The sequence below is a fragment of the Triturus cristatus genome, chromosome 4_1 (genome assembly GCF_964204655.1).
Source record: "Triturus cristatus chromosome 4_1, aTriCri1.1, whole genome shotgun sequence".
Classification (NCBI taxonomy): Eukaryota; Metazoa; Chordata; class Amphibia; order Caudata; family Salamandridae; genus Triturus; species Triturus cristatus.
The window spans coordinates 981437940-981460371 of record NC_140585.1 but is presented as its reverse complement, the minus strand read 5'-3'; the positions used below and the strand labels follow the sequence as shown (position 1 = coordinate 981460371).

The following is a 22432-nucleotide window of genomic DNA, read 5'->3' as shown; positions in this document are numbered from 1 at the left end:
GTTCAAAGTATTACAATGATAGAATAAATCCAACAACATGACAAGGCTGGATTTATTATAACTATTACAGAAACTAAGTTGTACAACTTGCTTTTCTGATGTGCTAAAATCCAACCTTCCAGCAGCCTCTCCTGATTGGTCAGCCTTTGGCAAGCTGAGTCAGCTGCTCTGATGTGGTGTGACGTGGCCTGCATAGAGACAAAGAACATCTGGTGGAAGGAGAGCTGCAAGCTGCAGAGCAAAAGACAGGAAGGGGGCTGGTTGGCCACTCTGGTCCTTAAAGAAGTAGTGCTAGTTAGGACAGGACACAGTCTCACCCCCACATTCTGCACCCCCAGCCAGACAAGAGCCCCAGCAATTGAATTAGCTGAGCGGCTGGAAAAGGAGTGTTAGGGAAACTTAGCCACGTCAGTAGGTTGGCTTGGCCAGATCATAAGCTCCAGGAGAGAATTTTTCCATTTTGGATTTCAAAGGAATAGTGCTTTCTAGGACAAGAATATGCAACACTTTGGAGAAAGTACTTCTGGGTGTCAGCCTATACCCCATTGGTCAGGGGGGCCCCCTTCTTGTCACCCAGGAACACTGGATTAATATAGGAGAGCTGCCTAGCAACCCAGATCCCTGCCTGAAACCACAAGAAGTAAAAGGACTGCTCTGCTGGAACTCTGTCCTGCACCAAGAGGACTGCACTTGCTGTACACTTTGGGAATTCTAAGGACCTTGCCTTGCTTTGAAAGTGGAAGGAGTGGACTCCCTGAAAGAAACAGGTTAAAAGAGCTCTGCCAGCATCATCTCCAGCAAGAGGAAAGCAGCTGGCCATCTTCAGCTGGACTTTAAAGGATTTGGCCAGGTCATTGTGGAAGACATAGTCACAACATCCCAAGGAGCAACTCAGAGCTTCTGAAACCTTGGATTAATGCTGTGGACCCTTTGGAACCCCACAAGGACCTTCTGGAAGAAGTTCCAGAAGGTTGGAGAACTTTGGAGAATTTTTGGAAAAAAGCTTCATAAGTTGACCAACCAGTCATTTAGGGTCAAGCTACTGATGTTGAACCATGACCTGGCCTGGTTTCTGGTTCGTCCTGCTGAAAACCTTGGACCTCAAGACTTCCAGTATTTCACTGAGGCCTTGTCCTGAGCCAAGCTGCCAACATCGACTCGAAACTCGGCCTTGCTCAACGTTGAGTGAAAAAGCTCCCAAAAATTAACTAAGTCAGAAGGTAGACACTTGACCGAGGCCTACAGCTTATTGTATCTGACCCACGCTGCTTTGTGGTCAGCCTGAAACTTTGACTTTGTCCCAGTCTAGCACGACCAGATGTCCAAAATTGGCACTTTCTGTTTTTCTGTTGATTTTTTAAAAATTCATATCTCCGCTACAGTTGATGTTTGTCATTTTGGTGTCATTTGAATAATAAAAAATATTTTCAATTTTAATAAGTTGGTGTTGGATTTGTATTGTGTGTTGTGTCTTACTTATTTAATGTAATGGTGTTTTTAAATGCTTTACACACATATCTCCTAAGGTACCAAGGGTTGAGCAATGGAATAATTTATTGAGACCTTGACTGGATCTTATATTGTGATTGTAGCCTTATTACTAGTGGTAGATACCTACGTACACTACTAATAAACCACCTTCCAAAACACTCGTAGAAAAAACCTCCCTATCGCGATTTGGATGAGGACAGGACTTCATTTCCCATAAATCCTCTTGTTTTTACCCACTGTGTTAAATTAATGGCCTCACTTTTTTGAGGCTGCACTCGTAGCAGAATACTGTTCGATCACGATCCGGATCAGGATACAGATGAGAAGGGACTTCATTTTCCATGAGTCATCTCTACTCGGCGGACCTCATTACGTCATTGCGTGTGGGGCAGGCTAAATACCACTATGCATTTGGATGGCTTTATACAGCGGCTTTCCAATGCACAGTCACGGCAAACCATCGGGAGAGTGGGTAGTCCTAATAGGTAACAAGCAGCATACTACCATTTGGGGATTCATGCCTCTACACATTTATTTTATGGTTGATAACAAATGACTATAGTGTGTGACTATGGGGACATGCTTCCCCCTCCTCCCATGTGGCTTGGTAGGATTCATAAGTAATGTAAGTCCATGAATTTTTGTGAGATTGCATGGATTCTCTCACATAAAGTTTGCACCTCTACGCTTTGAGCATGATACACTGGTTTTCTCCTCCTCCCATGTGCCTTTGTAGGATTCCTAAGTAGGGTAAGCCCATACATTTGAGTGAGATTGCATGGATTCTTTCACATAAAATCGCCACTTCTACCCTTTGAGCATGATATCCTGGTAGCTTTTTGAGGCGTGAAACGATGAAAGTCCAAAGTGTGACATGAATAGCATTCATAAATAGTTATTTGTGTGGATTCAGTGTGGCTGCATGATTGCATATATATCAGTCTTATTGTAGCACCAGCACAGCGTGAGATGTTTTGGATGATAATCACCAAAATTATCGAATCAATGACATAATATCGAATACAAAAATATCTACCTTCACAAATATCGATGCAAAAATATCAATAGTCAAAATATCAACATCCTATCTTTATTTGTTTTATTTTTAGTTTTTTTGCAAATCTGTTTTTATTGTTTTTCTTTAGTGTAAAGCAATTACAGTATCAATAACACCTGTGTGCAAGCAGCGGTAAACATTAGAGCATGCGACATGAGTGTGGTACATATATGGTGAAATAACATGATCATGGTATGATGATCAGAGGCTTAGTGTTCGCCTAGAGCGGGAGGTAAAAGTAGTCCCAATTCAAGAAGCATAGTCACGTTTCGTGTCTAGTAATCAGTTCAGGATAACAATCATGGACATCTGTCCGTAGCTATACAAAAAATAATGCATACTGTGCACTGTGTGATGGTGTGGGCTTTCACATAGGGTAGCACACTACATGAATAATAACAGCATTCATTGCACTGTGTTAAGTAGTATCACAAGCACAGATAGCAGTAACTTACAAAACAAAGGAACATATTAAAACCCTAGTAACTGTTATTCAGCCTTTGACATCCTGTCGAGAGTTGTGTGTTGCGCATTCACTACCAGAGATCGCCTACTGATATACCCTTCAGTTGTGAATTACAGTAGCCCGTGTACACAGTCGGTATGCAATATGTTAGGGAAGCGACGCATAGTATCTACCACCCAGATACAAGACAATGTTAGGCATCTATAAAGTGTGGCGTAGGGGGATCCCCTACCTCCATGTCCGTAATCGACATTCTACCTTTATAACGTAAATGACTACAATATCGAAAAAAGTATATAGATGTAAAAAATATCGATATTATATATGAAAAGATGATGTTAAATTAATTAAATAATAAAATTAACGTAAAAAAAAATCTTTAGATGTAATGTACATTTAAAAAAATATAATAAACAAATTGAAAACTTTAAACATACATATATAAAATGTAATATATAAATGTATATTTACTTTAATTTTGTTAAAATATTTATACATTTTTAAACTTACATTTTGCACTCCATTGAGTGCAACAGAAGAAAAATTGTTGGATAGCGTAGAGGTAAAAATGACTATTCCCACTACAGAGAGTGCAACAGTAGGGAAAGTTTTGGATAGCGTAAGGGAACAAATTACTATTCCCACTCCAGTGAGTGCAACAGTAGGGAAAGTGTTGGATTGCGAAGGGTAAAATTTACTATTTCCACACCAGAGAGTGCAACAGTAGGGAAAGTGTTTGAAAGCGGCGGGGTTCAAATTAGTTTTCCCACTCCAGAGAGTGCAACAGTAGGGAAAGTATTGGATAGTGGAGGGGGTTCAAATTACTATTCAACTCCAGATAGCACAACAGTAGGGAAAGTTTTGGATAGCGTAACGGAAAAAAATTACTATTCCCACTCCAGTGAGTGCAACGATAGGGAAAGTGTTGGATAGCGAAGGGTAAAAATTACTAGTTCCACTCCAGAGAGTGCCACAGGAGGGAAGGGAATGTGTTGGAAAGCAACGGGATTCAAATTACTATTCCCACTCCAGAGAGTCAACAGTAGGGGAAGAGTTGGATAGCAAAGGGTAGAAATTACTAATCACACTCCAGAGAGTGCAACAGTACGGAAAGTTTTGGATAGCGTAAGGGAAAAAAATACTATTACCACTCCAGTGAGTGCAACAGTATGGAAAGTGTTGGATAGCGAAGGGTAAAAATTACTATTCTCAATCCAGAGAGTGCAACAGTAGGGAAAGTGTTGGATAGCAGAGGGCTAAAATTTCCCCAAAAATAAATTCAAAATAAAAAAGAAGCAAAATATCAACTACAATAGAAAAATTGTCAATAACACAAAATAGAAAATATAAAAAATACAAAAGATAGTAACGTATTCTAATGTTAAAAATACTAAAAACGAACTACAAATATTAATTTATAAAAATATAAAAATCATTTTACAAACAAATAACTATATTTAATATAAATTAATTATAATCAAAAACATTAATTATTACACAAAAATAATACTTTTTATTTCCTAATCTATAACACCACACAGTTCACAACACACATCTAAATTTCTATAAAAGTGTACCTCAATAATTAATATGTTTATTATCAAATAAACAATTATTATGAATGAAAAATCAATTTAAAACATATAAAAATGTATTTACTCACCAAAAATGACCCCCATACATTCAAAATCCCCACACAAAATAAAAGTAAACATTTAACATAAGAACTTCTCAATTAATAAATCAATAATAATCAATCATAATTAGCAAATCTTTATTAATTAATAAAACTTTAAATAATTTCCACCCTCTACCCCAACAAACACCACAACACACATAAATATAATTACCCAATTTCCATAACTAATTTAACATTAATAAATTATTTTCAATTAACAACTTATTATTTAATTGAAATTAATTTACTTCCCACCCTTTACCACTATAAACCCCACAACTCACATCTCTAATTAATGACACAATTTCATATTTAATTTTTAATTAATTAATTACCACTAATCAACAATTATTTATTAATTAATTTTAAATACATTACTTCACACCCCATTCCCCTATACACCCACAAACCACTCCTACATAATTTGACACAATTAACATAATTACCAATTAATTAATAATAATTATTAAACAATTAATAATTATTTAATAATAAATAAATTACCACAAGCACTATAAAATTGAAATAAAATAAATAGTAATAAATAAAAAACATGTACTACTATATTATAATAACATTACTTCCCACGCTATTCCCCTATAAACCCACAACCCGCTCCTAAAAAATATCACAATTAACATAATTATCAATTAATGAATTAATAAAAATGAATAACCAATTAATAATTAATTAATTAAACATTATTTATAAATACTAATAAATAACAATTAATAATTACCTTATTCTAATTAAATTACTTCCAACCCTATTCCCCTATAAACCACAACCGCTACAGAACTAAAAAACGCAAAATGTAATTAACATAAAATTAATTACTTCTAAAAATGTAAAACACAGACATTAAAAAAAGCAATACTAGATAAGATCACATACTTTTAAAATACATACTAAAATACATCACACTATTATAAAAATCAATATTATAAACAACGATATTTTTACAAACGATATTACTGACTTCGATATTAAAGAAAATGATTTTTCTTACCTTTTATGTCGATATTCTGTACCACGATATTCTTGCAGTCGATACTCTTGTATCACGATATTTGCAACTCGATATTATGGTATTTCGATAATCACAACTCGATATTCTGTCTGTGCACCAAAATTATCACCAGTATTAAATGAACATGAAAATATCAGATTCATTGCTTTCCTCTCTGTTATCCTGTCATTTGACAAACAGATGTTCTTTCTGCTGTACGAAACAAGATTTCACAGCCATTGAAAGGCGAGTAAATACTCACCTAGCACTGGATGCAACTGGAGTGATTGTCTATGCGGGACAATGTATGATTGATGGTCTAATGAAAGCCCTGGAGCCAAGTGGCCTTAGTGTAGGGGCTGAAACATGTTGACAATTTATTATGGTCAGAAGACCATACCATCCTTATACCCAATTGAGATTTTTTAACTATACCCAAACAACCGCTAATAAAGGGAAACCGAGGTTGGTTTGAGGTATTTTTTATATTTTTATGTACCCTGTTCACGAAAATGTCCTAAGTGCTCCCTGGAATACAGTGGTGCCCATCCTGGTTTTTAGGCACTAGGATGAGAGCCAATGATGAAGGATGTCACTACACAAGCCCCTTGCGCTGCCGGTGCGTCACTTTTTCCCATATTAAAAGTGATGCACTCCCGTGCAAGGGGCTTGTAAATAAGCTACTTAGTTGTACAGATAAGCCCTGTGTTCAGGCAGGGGATACCCTTTTGTTGTCAGTTCTGATTATAGTAGGGTGAGCGTATCCGTTGGCCTGGTGGTTCAAGGTCTCTCCCTCTCTATTGGTTTATAAATTGGATTTAATCGGCATGTTTATTAAAAGATGCTAACCTGTTTGTTGGGTGTGCTAACCGGGTTCCTTGCGCGGAACCTGGAATGTAGGTTCCGTGCAGGGAACGTGGAATGGACACGTACGGCAGTTGCTGCCGGGTTGACTGCTCAGCTGGACGTGAATAAAGAAGCTCCTCCATACCTCCGTTGTCATCTTCTTTTCACTGGCGACGGGCTGGTCCAGCGTCCAGTCTTCCTTCCTGCGGGTCCAGTGACTCTTCCGACTTTCCTGCCTGAAGCGGTGTTCATGGCTGATGTGTATTGGGATGAGCTTCGTTGAGCTCAGAAGTCGTTGGACCCGGCATTCTTCCTGTTGTTGCGCCTGCTGACGATCTTTACCTGGTGAGACGTTTGATTTAAGTATTTCCCATCGCTTTCCTGCTGTGGCACTTGAGTTTTGATTTAATCACTTCGGCGCATATATCGACGCGCGGCGTCATCGCGAGTGTCATCGCGAGCGCTCCTCGAGTCCGCCTCATTGTTTACCGTTGCCTTGGCAACTGTTGTGCGCTTCAAGGCAGGCGTTTTAATTTGAAGATCGTACAGGGAAATAACCGCAGAGTTATTCCAAGCGCTATTTATTTAGTCAGTTTCAATAGGAGGAAGAAGGCCAAGTTTGTTGTACAGTGGTTAGTTTAAAGTGGCAGCAACTCACCCACGCAAGATTATCAATGGATAACGTTGTTGCCCCACCTCCGTTTTTACAGTCACCTGGTCCTCCTCCTATGCTATGGCAACAATGGAAGGACACATTCGAAGCTTACCTAGAGGCAATTGATGGTGATACTTTCACTTCCAAAAAAAAAAAGCTTTACTGGTGTACAATTTAGGTGCTGAGGCCAGGTCGATTTTGCAAACTCTACCTCTGGAGTCGGTTTGGACGTGCACCAGCTGAGGTGAAGATGGCGATTCACTAATCGTTGATGACTATGCTTCGTTAATAAAAACTCTTGATAAAAGATTTAATCCTAAGCGCAATGCAGTTCTGGAGCGGCATCAATTTTTGCAACGCACACAGATGCCTGGCGAATCTATAGATTTTGTTGCTGCTCTCAGAATTTTGGCTGTCAAGTGCAATTACAGGGAATTTCGTGATGAAATTATTCGTGATCAGCTGATTGAACGCACATGTGATAAGAAGGTTCAACAGAAACTTTTATCCTCAGATGATCCTGATTTAGAGACTGCCCTTATCTTAGCGAAGAGTGTTGAGCATTCTCAACTCTGTATGAAAGAGTTAAATACACCTGCATCAACGTCTGATACTACATCTCTGTCCGAAGTCAAGCTAGTTACTACAAAAGCTTCTAACAAACCAATCAGGGGCACCAATACTAATGTTTCCCGTGTACCATCTGTGCCTAATTGCCCAAAAACGAGAGCTGAACTCTAGCCCACAAGGTACCCCCACGTACTGTAAGGGCCATAGAAGAGGACTGTGTGCATCAGTATGAAGATGATGAAAGTTATGAATTATTGATGTTATCTTCGTCATCTATACAAGAAGAGGGTGATGTAGAAATAGCTTCCATTGGAGAGGGTCAAAGAAGGAAAACTCCTGTGTGCACTATATGTTTGAACGGGAAGGGCATTCATTTTCTTGCCGATTCTGGTTCCCCTTTCACTCTGATCAATGTCGAGGATTTTAAAAGTTTGGGCGACATCCCTGTAGCTCACTCAAGTATAAGGATTTTTGCTTATGGTGGCAAAAGAGTGGAGGTTTTAGGCAAATTTAAGGGTAACTTAGAATTCAAGGGTGATTGTATTTATGGTACTGTATTCATCGTGGAAGAAGGTGCTAATTTGTTAGGATGGCATGAACAAGGTGAACTAGGAATCATCCTCGATCCCAATCATGCAGACATGGTTTTATCTAAACGGGAAGCTAAAGAATACTATGCTAGTCTGCCTGATGTTTCTCCTGTGCATTCTATCACGACTGATTTGCGTGTTGAGAATGATTGGATTCAAAATTACCCTGAAGTTTTTAATGGAAAGTTAGGCAAACTTAAAGGATTCCAACACCGCATTGTTCTTAAAGAAGGTGCTAGGGCTGTTACACACAAAGTGCGAAAGGTACCGCTTAGCATGCGCAGTGAGTTGAGACAAGAGTTGGAACGGTTATGTGCTATGGGGGTGATTGAATCCATAGAAGGGTCTGAGTGGTTGTCACCCATAGTTTTAGCGCGCAAAGCAGATAAGTCTCTTAGGATGTGTGTGGACTTGCGCGATCTGAATGCTTGTATATGGGTGGACCGTCAACCTCTACCGAACATTAATGAGATGTTGTCAACCTTGGAGGGTGCCAAGTACTTTTCTTCTCTTGACATATCTTCTGCTTACCATCAAATTGAACTGTGCAAAGACTCGAGACATCTCACGTCATTTGTAACTCCTGATGGGGCGTTCCGCTATTTACGTATGCCGTTTGGTTTGGCATCGGCTTCCGCAGTGTTCCAACGTCTCATGGGAAACCTGTTCAAGAGCACTGCGGGAGTCGTGTTCTTTCAGGATGACATTCTTATTCATGGGAAGACCATACAGGAGCACAATGTCAGAGTCAAGCACGTACTAGAAATTGTTAAGTCTAGTGGGTTAACATTAAGAAAAGACAAATGCAAATTTCTTCAAGAAGGGGTAGATTACCTGGGTCACCACATCTCTGCTAGAGGAGTTGAACCTAAAATGAGACTACTAGATGCCATTCAAAATGCACCTGAACCTAAGAACAGGGATCAACTACGTTCTTTTCTGGGGCTAGTTGAGTACTACGCAAAATTTGTAGCTAACTTTTCTGATAGAACTGTATGTCTGCGTGGTCTTCTTAAGAAAAATATGAAATATGTATGGTCTGATCAGTGTGCGTCTGATTTCAAGTTGTTGAAAGAAGCAATTGTACAAGCACAGCCACTTAAACTATTCAACATCAATGATCAATGCATTGTCGCCACCGATGCCAGTAATGTGGGACTTGGTGCTGTTTTAATGCAAAAAAGATCGGACAACAGGGAAGAAATTATTGCCTTCGCTTCCAGAACACTCCGTGGTGCCGAAGGGACCTATTCTACCATTGAAAAAGAAGCTTTGGCTCTATGGTGGGGTGTACAGTATTTTCGCAATTTCTTGTGGGGCAATGATTTTGTTCTCAGGACTGACCACAAACCTTTGGTGGATCTTTTTACCACCAAAGGTGGGGGTAGAGCAACGCCTCGTATCGCTAAATGGCAGTACAGACTCAGCAAATTCAATTATCGTTTAGAATATGTTGCTGGTCTGAAGAATTGTATGGCTGATTGCTTGTCAAGGTTGCCTCTTTCTGAAAATGTTGTTGAACCTGAAAATGATCATTTGGAGATGGTGTGTGCGGTCAGCACTATAGCTGATACGGGAGCTGCCTTATCTGAAGTTGATTGGAAACTTGCCATTTCTGAGGACGTTGAGCTCAGTAGGGTGATAGACTTTGTAACTCTGGGTTGGCCCAACAGTACTACTATTCCTTCGGAGTTAATTCCTTATTTGAGAGTTAGTGACGAGTTGTCTCTGGTTGATGGAATTTTGCGCAGGGGTGGGTTACTGGTTGTTCCTTTATCATTACGCAATAAGGTTTTAGACTTAGCCCACGAAGGCCATTTGGGTATTCGGGCGATGAAGCTGAGGGTGAGGGAAGATTTTTGGTGGCCGGGTGTTGACAGGTCCATCGAACACAGTGTTAGAGATTGTGGTGCGTGTGTATTGAGTGATAAAACTCAGGTAACCTGTCCATCCTCTGTCAGTCCTATTCCTGTCAAAGAATCACCTTGGTGCAAACTGGCTTTTGATGTGGCTGGTCCATTCAGTGGCTTAGGGACTTCTCCCAAGTATGTGCTAGTTTTAATTGATTACATGTCCAAGTGGCCAGAAGTTAGGTTTGTGGACGGAATTAATTCTGCTATCATTATCAAATTTCTTATGGAGGTTTTTCTTCGGGAGGGATTCCCGGAGGAATTAGTAACTGACAATGGTACCCAATTGGTGTCTGCTGAAATGCAAGATTTTCTGAAGAAGCATGGCATTAAACATATACTCACCTCTCTTTACCATCCACGTAGTAATGGGTTAGTTGAGCGTTTTAATCGTGTTATCAAAGAGCAGCTACAGTTGGCCTCCATAAATGGTCTTGATTGGAAGTTAGTGATTTCGGACATGCTATGGGCAATAAGAACTACTCCACACTACAGTACTGGAATGTCTCCATTTACCTTGCTGAGAGGTAGAGTTGCGGGTTCCAAACTTAACAAAGATTGGATGTTAAGGAAGGAGGTAGATTCACAAAGATTAGGGATGGTAGCTGATGTCAGAGCTGCGACTCAAGCCAAGTACGGATCTAATTGTCTTAAGCAGTCTTCGGTGTGTCAAGGAGACTGGGTAAGAATTAAGAAACCAGTGCTCGTTCGCAAAGGTTTTTCCCGATTTTCTGCCCCTGTTAAGGTCAGTAAGGTGAGGGATCATGTGGTTGTTCTGGAAAATGGTAAGGTTTGGAATAAGTCTGCGGTTTCAGTTGTGCCTAAGCCGAAGGTTGAGTTTGTGAAAAACAAATTTGGTGTCAACACTCATGGTGCAACTCCAGCTCCTAGCATTAATATTCCTAGGGATCGTGCGTCTGGGAGCAACCTTGCTCCTCAACAAGGTCTTTTGAGGACTAGATTTCTCCCTGCCAGAGCTAGGTCATCCCCCGTCAAATTACAGGACTATATTAGATTTTAATTTCCTGTATTTTGTGATCAATGCAGTTTTAAGGAGGTGTTGTGATTGTTTTCATGTAATGAGAGGGTGCTGTTTTTTTGTGAAGGGAGGGGGGTGTGTTGGGTGTGCTAACCGGGTTCCTTGCGCGGAACCTGGAATGTAGGTTCCGTGCAGGGAACCTGGAATGGACACGTACGGCAGTTGCTGCCGGGTTGACTGCTCAGCTGGACGTGAATAAAGAAGCTCCTCCATACCTCCGTTGTCGTCTTCTTTTCACTGTTTTGTGGCTAGAAGGTATTAAAGCTTTGCCAATTTTTCTTTCGAATGTAATGTCGTTAAAAGATGTGTGTAGTAGAAAAAAAACAAAGTAGTATTTTTTATTAACTCGAGATAAAATGCAGTGGTAGTTAGTCCGTACTGTACAATATCATCTAAACTATTTTAAGTTGATTTGAACAAGTACTTCTAGAAAATGAAAGATAGTGAGGCAAATTGTGCAAACGTGAAATCATGAAGAACTGAAAAGATACAGAAGGCGATATGGAAGATGAAAGATGAAAAGGAATAGAGGCACGATGAAGCAATAGAGGAATAAATGTAGTTACAATAATGTAGATACGTGAAGTGCACTGTATGTGACATCAAAGGAACAGAGCAGCATCCTATTATGTACGCAATGCTAGAGGCATTTCAAGAAGGCCACACCATAATTACAACAATGATAAGAGTCACCGTGAGAATGACACTGTTAAAATGGGAGTAGTCTTCGGAATATGTTATGTGGGATTTGTTTACCACGCTAGGCAGCCCGACGGGTGCTTCAAAACGGGGGACAGATGGGCTAAGCACTCTCTCCTGTACCTGGGGGTGCACCTCACAGCCAGACTTAGGGACCTATACAGGGCTAACTTCCCTTCCCTGGTGACCCAGTTGCAACAAGACTTTAAGAGATGGAAGTCCCTCTACGTTTCCTGGCTTGGGCGGATCAGTGCAGTTAAGATGACGGTCCTTCCAAAACTCTTATACTTATTCCAAGTCATTACCCATTGAGTTGGATCGAGACTTATTGCCCCGTTTACGCTCCCTAGTCACCAACTTTATTTGGCAAGGGGGTAGGGCCCGTCTTCCTTTTCATGTATTGAGATGGCCGATGAACGAGGGTGGAGTAGCTCTACCGGACTTCACACTTTACTACCAAGCGGCAAAGCTGCGAGTGGTGACTGAATGGTCCGCACATGAGTCCGACAAGCACTGGCTCCACATGGACAGATCGATTGTGGGGCGTTCTATTTGGGATGTCCTGTGGAAGCCCAAGAAAGATCGACCCGCGAATGCTTACATAAGTACTCCCACACGCACCACCCTGACAATCTGGGATCGGGTCACAAGGAGGGAGGGGTGGACCTCATTTCCTTCCCCGTACATCCCGATTCATTTCAACCCAGCATTCCCACCGGCACTCCATGAAGGGCCCTTTGACTGCTGGCGGGAGGGGGGTTGTCTAAAGCTTTCTGACCTATTCCATAACTATGACATCCTGACATTTGAAAGTTGCAAAAGAGAGTTTTTAGTCCCTCATAACGAACACTCCAGCTTATGCATTGGGCCACAATCCCACACAATAGAGAGGCCGCGACTAGAGAGCTGACAGCTATGGAAAAGTTGGCGGTTCACAAGGCTGGCTCCATGAAAGGTGCCATCTCTTCACTCTACACCATGCTTTTGACTACACTACACGCACACAGGGCACGCTATATGTCCTTCTGGGAACGGGTTCTAGGGTGCAATATCACGGAAGAGGAATGGAAACATGTATGTGGCGACATCATTCGACACAACCAGTTGGTGGCTCTGAGAGAAGCCCATTACAAGACATTGTTGGATTGGTACCTCTACCCTACCAAACTTCGCCGAATCTTCCCTGACACCTCAGAGCTATGCTGGCTGGGATGTGGCCTGCAAGGGGACTTCTGTCACATCTGGTGGGAATGCCCAGCTATCCGACCCTTCTGGGAAGAAATTCTCTCTTATCTTAAAGATATGCTGGGATTCCCAATCCCGACCACTATTGAGGGGGCCCTGTTGGGCATTAGACACCCTGCATTAGAAAACCAAACGAAAGCCGATAAGGCGATCATGTGGACATGTCTAGGGGCAGCGAAACTCACGATAGCAGCCGCATGGAAAAAGAAAGACACACCAGCTACATCGCTTTGGCATGTTCGGCTATGGAGACTACTTTCCATGGAACGTCTGGCAGACATTTTCCGTGATAACTTTCAGGCCTTTGAACTTAAATGGGGTCCATTAGTGACATATTTATCCCGTGGTCTTCCCTCTGCAGTATGTCCATCCTCTGTGAGGGCCATGCACCTCTTCCAGCTCTAGTCTGCCTCCGCACTGGGGTTGTTCCTTGAAGCAACCCTCACCACTTGATTGGATACAGTCTCGTTTTTGTTGCCCTGCTTTATAGCTATACTGTCACTGCCCACTACTTTATCATGTGACATCACCACCACCGGGGAGAGAGAGGGGGGAGGAAATGGGGGGATGTTTCTTCCTTTTCAGTTGCATTTATGTTTGTGCCTGAGGGACTCCCCTCAGGGCTTGTTGTTTGGAAAATGACGTCTTCTACATTTTCAACGAGGAGGTTGGGTTGGACTCTGGGACGTATGATGCTGTCTTCTCATTAAGTAAGTAATTTTGGCCTCGGGCCCTACATGCCCTGTTGTATTCATGTTGTCTTATTGGCTTATGATGCTCAATAAAAATAATTTTGACAAAACGGGGGAGAGAGTCCCCCGCGCACAACCTAATCCGATTGGTTCCTCCCTAATCCTAGACCTTTCAGAAATGGACCGTTTTGACAGATTTAACATAACATAACATTCCAGAGGTTACCTGCTGCAGGGCCACGGCTTGTGTTCCTGGTTTCACTCTCTTAACCTTTGCCAGGATTAGCCTGCTGCTATCCTTAGACTTTACTAATGCCTTCGGTGAATGTGGTAGTGGTGGTTTGTTTACTGTGTGGTTTGCGTACAGCAAATGACACTAGTGGACACAAATACAGCTCATGAGAAACAGGCATAGAGGCAGAATATGGTCTACTGTGTTATTTTCCTTTGCGTACATTGACCGGTTTGTCCATCTGTGTACACTGGAAACACTTCGTGAACTTGTCCGGGCCCATGAGAGGCAACGGCAGTGAAGTTGGGGATCTGTGGGAAAGAATTTATGTGACAGCAGAGTTTCCGAGCTCTGTCACTATTCCAGAACACAAGTCTACTTTGAGGCCCGTCGTACAGCCCTATCACAGCTACTGCTCAGCGATATTTTGAGTCAAGACATGATTGCTCACGCCTATGCACGTGCACACAGCCTTATGATTGGTCCCTGTGATTTCTGCAACAGGAAAAGTACACCTACGTAGTGATCTCACTCATGAATGAGTTTATAGGACTATTTTGGATTGGGAAACATCTGCACTGCCATCTTTGCAGACCTCTTATTGTTCTGGTGCATCACTTAAGACACCACCACATTTTGCACGTTTAGCACAATGAACTTAAAAAATGCTCCAGATACCAGAATGTTTACCACAAGCTCACATTGTGCGCCCCCATATCTGTGGACATCTTTAGATGCGTAGCACACTGCACCACTGTGAAATGTGCGAATATTTCAGACTTTTTTTGTCTCTCAGCGTGGATCTTACACCTATTTGTGAATAGGAGCTCGGCGTATTTTTTATCAGCTGAACAGAAAGGGTTCTGTGCAATACTTAATGCTTAGGTTATTGTAGATGAAACAGTCCCTAGGAGATAAAGACCCTTTCCTTCCCAAAACAATACTGATCACATAAAAGATGAATTAAAAGTAATTTTAGTTTGATGACAAGAGGCCTCATTTACAAAGCCCTTTGGCAGTCGCAAAGATTATGAATCGCAAAGTAACAGGGTTTGCAATTGCAAAAGAGATTTTTGCAATTTAATGAATCCCTTTTGCAATTCAGAAAATCCTTTCCTAAGTGCAAAATCGGTTCTGTAACTCAATCTGAATCTCAATCAGGAGGGGGCATAAAAGGGGCATCCTTTACTATTTGTGATTCGGAAGGAGATGTATTAAAGGTTTGTGACCATAACCTGTGAAAAGTTTCCAAGGCCTCAAAGGAGGTGGTAACTGAACTAATTCGGACAGCCTAGGTGGAGACTGCTCCGCACTGACGTCTTCCCAAACAGGAAAAAGCAGCACCTGTTCCTTAGAGGAATAGGGACTGTTAAAAACAAAGGGCCAGATGTACAACGGATTTTGCATGCGCAAACGGGCTTGCAAACCCGTTTGCGCATGCAAGAACCATTAGGGGTATGTACAATACCGAAATAGCGAGTCACAATTTATTTGCGACTCACTATTTTGGAATTGCGAGTCGCCATTAGGAAGGGGGCGTTCCCTTCCTAATAGCGAGCGCAACCCCATGTACAAAGGTTTTGCGGCTGCATTTGCGTATGCAAAACTCTTGCAAATTACCACTCTATTGAAGAGGGTGCTAATGGGGTCGCAAAAGGGAGGGCGTCCCCAGGGGAAAATATTATTTAAGGGCAGGCAGTGGTCCCAGGGACCACTGCCTGCCCTCAAAAAATGAAATGAAAACGTTTCATTTTTCCTTTTTAAATGCATCCTGTTTTCCTTTGAAAAGCAGTCACAAATATGGAGGTCTGCTGACCCCAGCAGGCCACCATCCCTGTGAGGTTGGCCAATCCCAATGGGGTCGCAAATTACGAGTGGCTCATGAATATTGATGAGCCTCGCATTTTGCGACCCCATTGGGATTCGCTAACAGTGTTGTACATTGGATTAAGTGCCTCGCAATTTGCGACTCGCAATTTGTCGCAAATTGCGAGGCACTAAATCCAATGATCGAACATCTGGCCCCAAATGTTCCCCATTGTGAATGTGAATGCAAGGATTGGCGTTTTCTGTCCTTAGCAGTTCACCACCCCTTTGTTTGCAGCTAATCACAGAACGTCACAATCCAGCAAGTCCAAAAAAGTGGACATGTTGTGATGCCATATATTAGTACATAAATCACATCACAAAATGACGGCCCTAGACATAAAAAAAAAAAAAAGAAAAAAAAGAACTAGCATATAATTACTGCCGTGCTGTATCTCCTTTTGCTTACTTCTTTGTCAGAAGTTTATTTCATAGGATATTTGTTAGAGCTCCCTCCTAGTCGTGGATAACTTTTATTTTTTTTATTTTTTTTCTTCCGTTACTTCCCAATTAGAGTTTACTTAAAAATGTATGTAAAAGAAAATGCTTTTTCTTTCTAGATGTATCTAAAAGATGGGATGTTTAATCCTCATACGTTAATGAAACGTATATATATACATTTGGTGCTGTTTATAAATGAAAACTGCAAATAATTTTTTTTTTTTAAATGGCGGAAGTTGCAAAAATTCTGTGGTAATTTGCACTCACTCGTTGCAACCTGCCTCTTTGTCCACAAGGTGCAAGCGTTATTACTGTTATTTTTTAAATACTAAAGTAGACATTATCGTAGAAATGGAATATCCATTCTCAAAAAACAGGGGTTTTGCATTTTTGTTATTTTTTTCCATAATGGCAGTTCTCTGTAAAGTAGGGCAAGCATATAGACAACATTAGATCTCGATTTTCAAATACTACCTTCAATTTCTTAAAATTTGAACTCATATTATGTCAATGTAATACTAACAATTATCTATTCACTAATGTTGCTAAAATATTTTCTTATTCAGGGCTCTTTATCTAAATCTTGTCGGATTGTGGGTGATTCTTGTCTGTGTGGTGTTAAGTGGATTGTGCCTTTACTCAGTCTACCGTGATTGCGACCCATGGACGGCAAATATAGTGACAGCACCCGATCAGGTATAGTAGAAATAACTTACACTGGGTTAGTTATACTCAGATGTTGAAATGTATACCTGTCATAAGCGCACAGTATGCACATTTTGAAAAATGGATCTGCCGACAGTTTTCTCGAAAAATATGTGACATGATTCAATGAATAACATACATGAGGCCGATTAAGTTTGACACTACATAGTTTCTCGAGATCTTGCACATGATGCTTTTTTGTATCACTTCTGTAATTACTGCATCTCAAACAAGTAGGCTCAGCTGCTGTACTTCGTCAATGAGATGTTCTCTCCCAACTTCCTTTACATTACCTCTGAAATCACATGCACGGTACAAGCTTTATGTGACAGCCGCAATTGCAGCTACTACATCTGTGGCTGGCTTTGATAAATATATGACTGTCTTTTTTATGTCATACTTTACACCTACTGTTTTTTTTATATATTCCACAAGTTGATCTTTTTCAAATTACACCCATAACCCTTCAACATGGGATCAGTAGACAACTTCGCACTTTACAAGAATTGGCTTGGTTACTTACCGGTAATCTTCATTATTCTGAGTCATAGACTTCCTCGTCACAGTAGTACATTTTCTTACTTTCCTGCCTAAGGGCAAGAGGAATAAATTGCACAGATTATCAATCAACTTGGTATTCCAGGAAGTCTTCCAGCTCCTAATTGTGACACAGAGAGGCCTTTAAGGAATATATGATGTTACAGCGCAAACAATTACAACGCATGCTTTTACAACGTGGTTTTTAAATCACAACTACCATTACATCGCATGATTTTACAACACATGCCATTACAACTCATTTTTTAAACTACCATTACAACGCATTCCATTACAACGCATACCATTACAACGCATACCATTACAACACATAATACTTTTAGGGCAACAGTAGGGTAAGTGTTGGATAGTGTAGGGGTAAAAATTACTATTCCCATCTACCCCAAAACCCACACCCACCGTAAAACAAAAAAATCTCCATTACTTACCTTATAATGTGTTGTAATGGCATGAGTTGTAAAAGTTATGGATGCAATGGCATGCGTTATAGTGACATGCATTGTAATGGCATGCGATGTAAAGGCAGTTGCGTTGTAAAAGCAGTGCAATGTAATGGCTGTGTTGTAATGGATGCTTCCCGCCTTCAAGTGGTGGCCACAATGGGAGGAGCACAAGTTGGTAGATTTTTAAGCTGGGTGAATGTTCTTCATGTGAGAGCCAATGCTCTAGTGGTGAGGACTTTGACGAGGAAGATGGATGAGGTAGGTACTGAACGTTTATGGAATCAGCCAAACAATATTACTGATGCATTTTTTGTTTCCCCTTTGTGGCATGACTAGAGTCAGCATCGGCATAAAGGCTGGTAACGAATAAAGAGGGAGACTAGATTTTAGTATTAGAATCACTGTGTTAAGGCAAAGAAGGTGACTCTCTTAGTGGCTCCCAAATTCATGCCTGGATATCATGCACAATGTCCTGCCCACAAAAAGAATATAGTGGAACTAATACACACACACACACACATGCAGGCCTATGCACACATACACACAGACAAACATACCCACATACATAAAGAGCTCATTAAGTTATATGAATGGTATAGAGAAAATGATTCTATGACAACCTATGGGAAACTGAGTACTAGCAACAAAACATACATCTCCAAGAAGAGAATTAAAGCCATTTAGGCATTGGGCTTCAGAAAAGATTGTTCGATCCTCTGTGGATGTGGAGTCATTGTATGCTCACTCCTGGGCTTTGAACAGGCTGCATGGAATGACTTGTGACTCCGGTGGCAGCATACCCTGCCATCGACTCCCCAGATAGATAAATAAGAGAGATTCAGAGAGTGACAGTGTGGGAGGATGTATAGAAATTGCTTGAAGAAGCAATAGAATTGGTTGCAACCTGAAACCACAAGTCAAAGCTATTTAAAACCCCCAGTCAATGACCATTCCAAGCCTGCACAGTGTTCATGGTGCCCTGATGCAGAGTCCCACTCAGTGGTGCAGTGGAGCATGCAACATAAGTGCCAGTCACTGATTAAGTAAGCATTTTCAGTTTGAGGGGCCCGGAGTGTGGATCTATGTCCTCTTTCGCCGCTTGTGTCTCCCTTGCTGATGTTCCGTTCTGGGTCACAATAATGTCTCCCTGCTATAGAGTGCAGCACTTCACCTAATTCCCTTCAGTATCGCTGTCCAGGCCACACCAGTGAAGCATCCCAAGGTCCTGCCTGCAAGAGAAGAGTTGTAAGACAGACATGTCTCAGAGTGGTTTATCACAGAAGAATACTGCGTCTCTGTCAAAAGTACTTCCTGGCCTTGCGCTGTGAAAGATGCCCTCATTCTTATAGGGCTGACACCTTTTGTAAGCCTCAAAAGTGCTTTGAGCATCTTTATTCCGATCCAAACGCGACATGCCCCAATGGGGTATGGTTGATATTTATCATCTAAACATCTACTTAGCGCGGCACCCATCCATGTGTCGACTGCCTGCTCTTACTGTTGATGTTCGGTTTACAGATGCTGTCTGCCAGGCCATACATTGATACTCTTGACATCATGACGTGTCGCCATACATTGATACTCTTGACATCATGACGTGTCCTACAGAGAAGAACAATTCTTGTTTGAAAGTCTTAATTTTAGGGACATCGAGTTCAGGTGGACAACCAGAACAAAGGGTATACATGGATACTGCCTGAGCCGATGAACCAAACCACTTGTGTGTTTTATTGTGGTGGTTCCATGAGCCCAAGGTCACTTGTGCATTGCATGATGCGTCCAGGCCCAGTGAATTCACAGGCTGCCTCCTGCAGAACCTCCTGCACAGTATATTCTGCTGTACAGTGTCCTGGAAGGCAAGGAGCGGGCTGGACACCTTGATGGCACGGCCAGATCTGCATCTGCACCCTGAATTACCTTCACCCCTCTTGAGACAAACATGTCAGGAGCAGCTAAAGTGCCTGAGCCATATACAAACTGGTTCCCAAGTTGCCTTTAGATGTGCTGCATGTCCAGTTCCACACATTTAGATTTCTTTCTTGTAACAGGCAGCCGCCGAGAAGGCTTGTTTCGTCTTTCACTGCCTGACTCTCGCTTGGTTTCATAGTACAGAAAACTCCCTCTCTTACCTTTAAGCAAGAGGCACCTCAAGGTCGGCCTTAAATGATACAGCGTGTGATACAGTTTGAAATGAATGACTTTCATGGTCACAGTGCTTTCAGCGGCAGGCTGGAACTTCTCAGCAATATAAATACTCAGTTCACTATCGATTCCCTACTGTGCCATATAGGATTCAGTTCTGTCACTGTCTGATTACACACCCAAACAACCACAGTGATCAGTTTAACCTTTGTTTTTTTTAGTGTATTTCGTTTTTTAAAAAACTTTTATAAGCTGAGGTCTCATTATCATTACTTATGCTAACGTCACTTTAATCTTTGGTTTTCTCAGTTGAGCTTCTGTGTTTTTTTTTTTAGCATATTTTAATTTGAAGATATGCCCAATCCCCCTGGACAACCTGTGCCCAATCTCCCCGGGGAACATCCAACTGCTGCTGCAGGGCAGTCAACTTCACCTCTCCACTTGTGCATGCTTTTTGAGTAAAATACAAACTTTTTTCAAATATGCTGTAATTCCGTTTAACTGTTTTCTCTGTATCAGAGAGCAAAGTTTCCTGTGGGAAGTAAGTGGAAATTACACTTTTGAGACCCATCCCTTTTTCGTGACATTCCGGCACCAAACTTTCCATTAAGGAGCCATGATGGATGAACGTTTTTGGGAAAGTTTTGAACAAGTTTGTCATATGGCACCAACGTTTAAAAAAAAAACAAAAATGCTCTTCCTGTGGAAACTCTGACCTTACATTAACTACATATGGAATAAAATATATATGTATGTATTTCAATTTTTTTTAATTACGAGATCATGGTAGATCATGTAGCCTGTCAGGCCCTCCGAAAGGATTCTAGCAAGAATTATTACAGTGCAAATCTTCTACCTATGGGGTTTGTCAAAGGGAATAATCAACACCAAAGTACTTGCCTGTGGATGCCATCTGTGAGATTTCATGTACCAAAATGCGTCCGCAGGCTTTACCACGGTGCAATAATAATGCTCCCTCAAAGGCCTATGTGTTCAAAATAAATAAAGCAGGGTCACTGCCTTCATCTGAACTTTTTATAATAAACAGATCAGACAAAAGGTATCTGAAATAGCTGTTCTCAAATAACCAATCAGATCTATAGGCTTGTCACCATAACTACTTCAGACCTACTGTACTAAGCCAAAGCTTTCCCACTAAGGGATCATCATGTATTCTATAATTAAATTACAAAAATGTCCAAAATTGTAGTGGTCAAAACCATACAAATCCCCTCCTAGGATGTCCCTATAAAGATTATCATAGTGTAAATATTCTATCCTTACTGTTTGTTTGAGTGGGTCACCAAAAACAAATGTTGCAGATTACAGTAATCCATGGGGTTTCATGTAAACAATGTAGTAACATTCCAGTCTTAATAGCCTTGTGCATTTAACATATACTTTTCACAATAAGCAAATCCGGCGTACTGCTATGTCATAACATTACATAATAAACAGATCAAAACTATGGAACCTGACATCACTTTTCCTATAAGGCCAACAATCTTTATTATTGATATGACACCATAGCCAACACAGACCTTCTGAAGTGCACATGAGCTCGTAATTATTATGAATGCTTTTATAAAATGACAGCTATGTAGAAAAGTACAGTTGTCAAAATAATGCACAACCTCTCTCAAATGGGCCTACCATGAATTATGACGGTAAAAATCTTCTACACTCTGGGTTTGTCAGAGGGGGTGACCAACACCAAAACTCTTGCTAACTAAGGGAATCAGTGAAACTTCATATTAATAAATACATGTCTACAGCCTGTAACACTGTGTGATAACAATTCACAGTTAAATGCCTATTGGCTTTAATAAATGCTTTTCTAAAAAAATAAGCAAAGTTTACTGCCTTTGTCATAGCTTCCCAGAATAAGCAGATTAGACCTATGGTATCATACGTACCTTTTCCTAGTAAACTAATAAATCCTAATGCCTTTATCACTGACTTACGACCTTAACCAGCGGAGGCCTAGTGTACTGAGCGTAATCTTTCCCACAAGGCAACCATCAGGTTTACTGTCATAAAATTACAAATGTACCCACAAATACAGCTGGAATAGCAATATATTATGTCTCCTAAGAAT

At 41.0% G+C, this 22432-nt stretch overlaps 1 protein-coding gene across 1 annotated transcript in view; it reads left to right on the top strand.

Moving 5' to 3' along the window:
* The window catches only part of LOC146855939 (sodium-coupled monocarboxylate transporter 1-like), a 363001-nt gene that overhangs the window by 136705 nt on the left and 203864 nt on the right, over positions 1 to 22432 (top strand). Inside the window, exon 7 of the mRNA XM_085650685.1 lies at positions 17053 to 17182. Within this exon, the coding sequence (XP_085506811.1) occupies positions 17053 to 17182 (130 nt within the window). The remainder of the gene's footprint in view (positions 1 to 17052; positions 17183 to 22432) is intronic.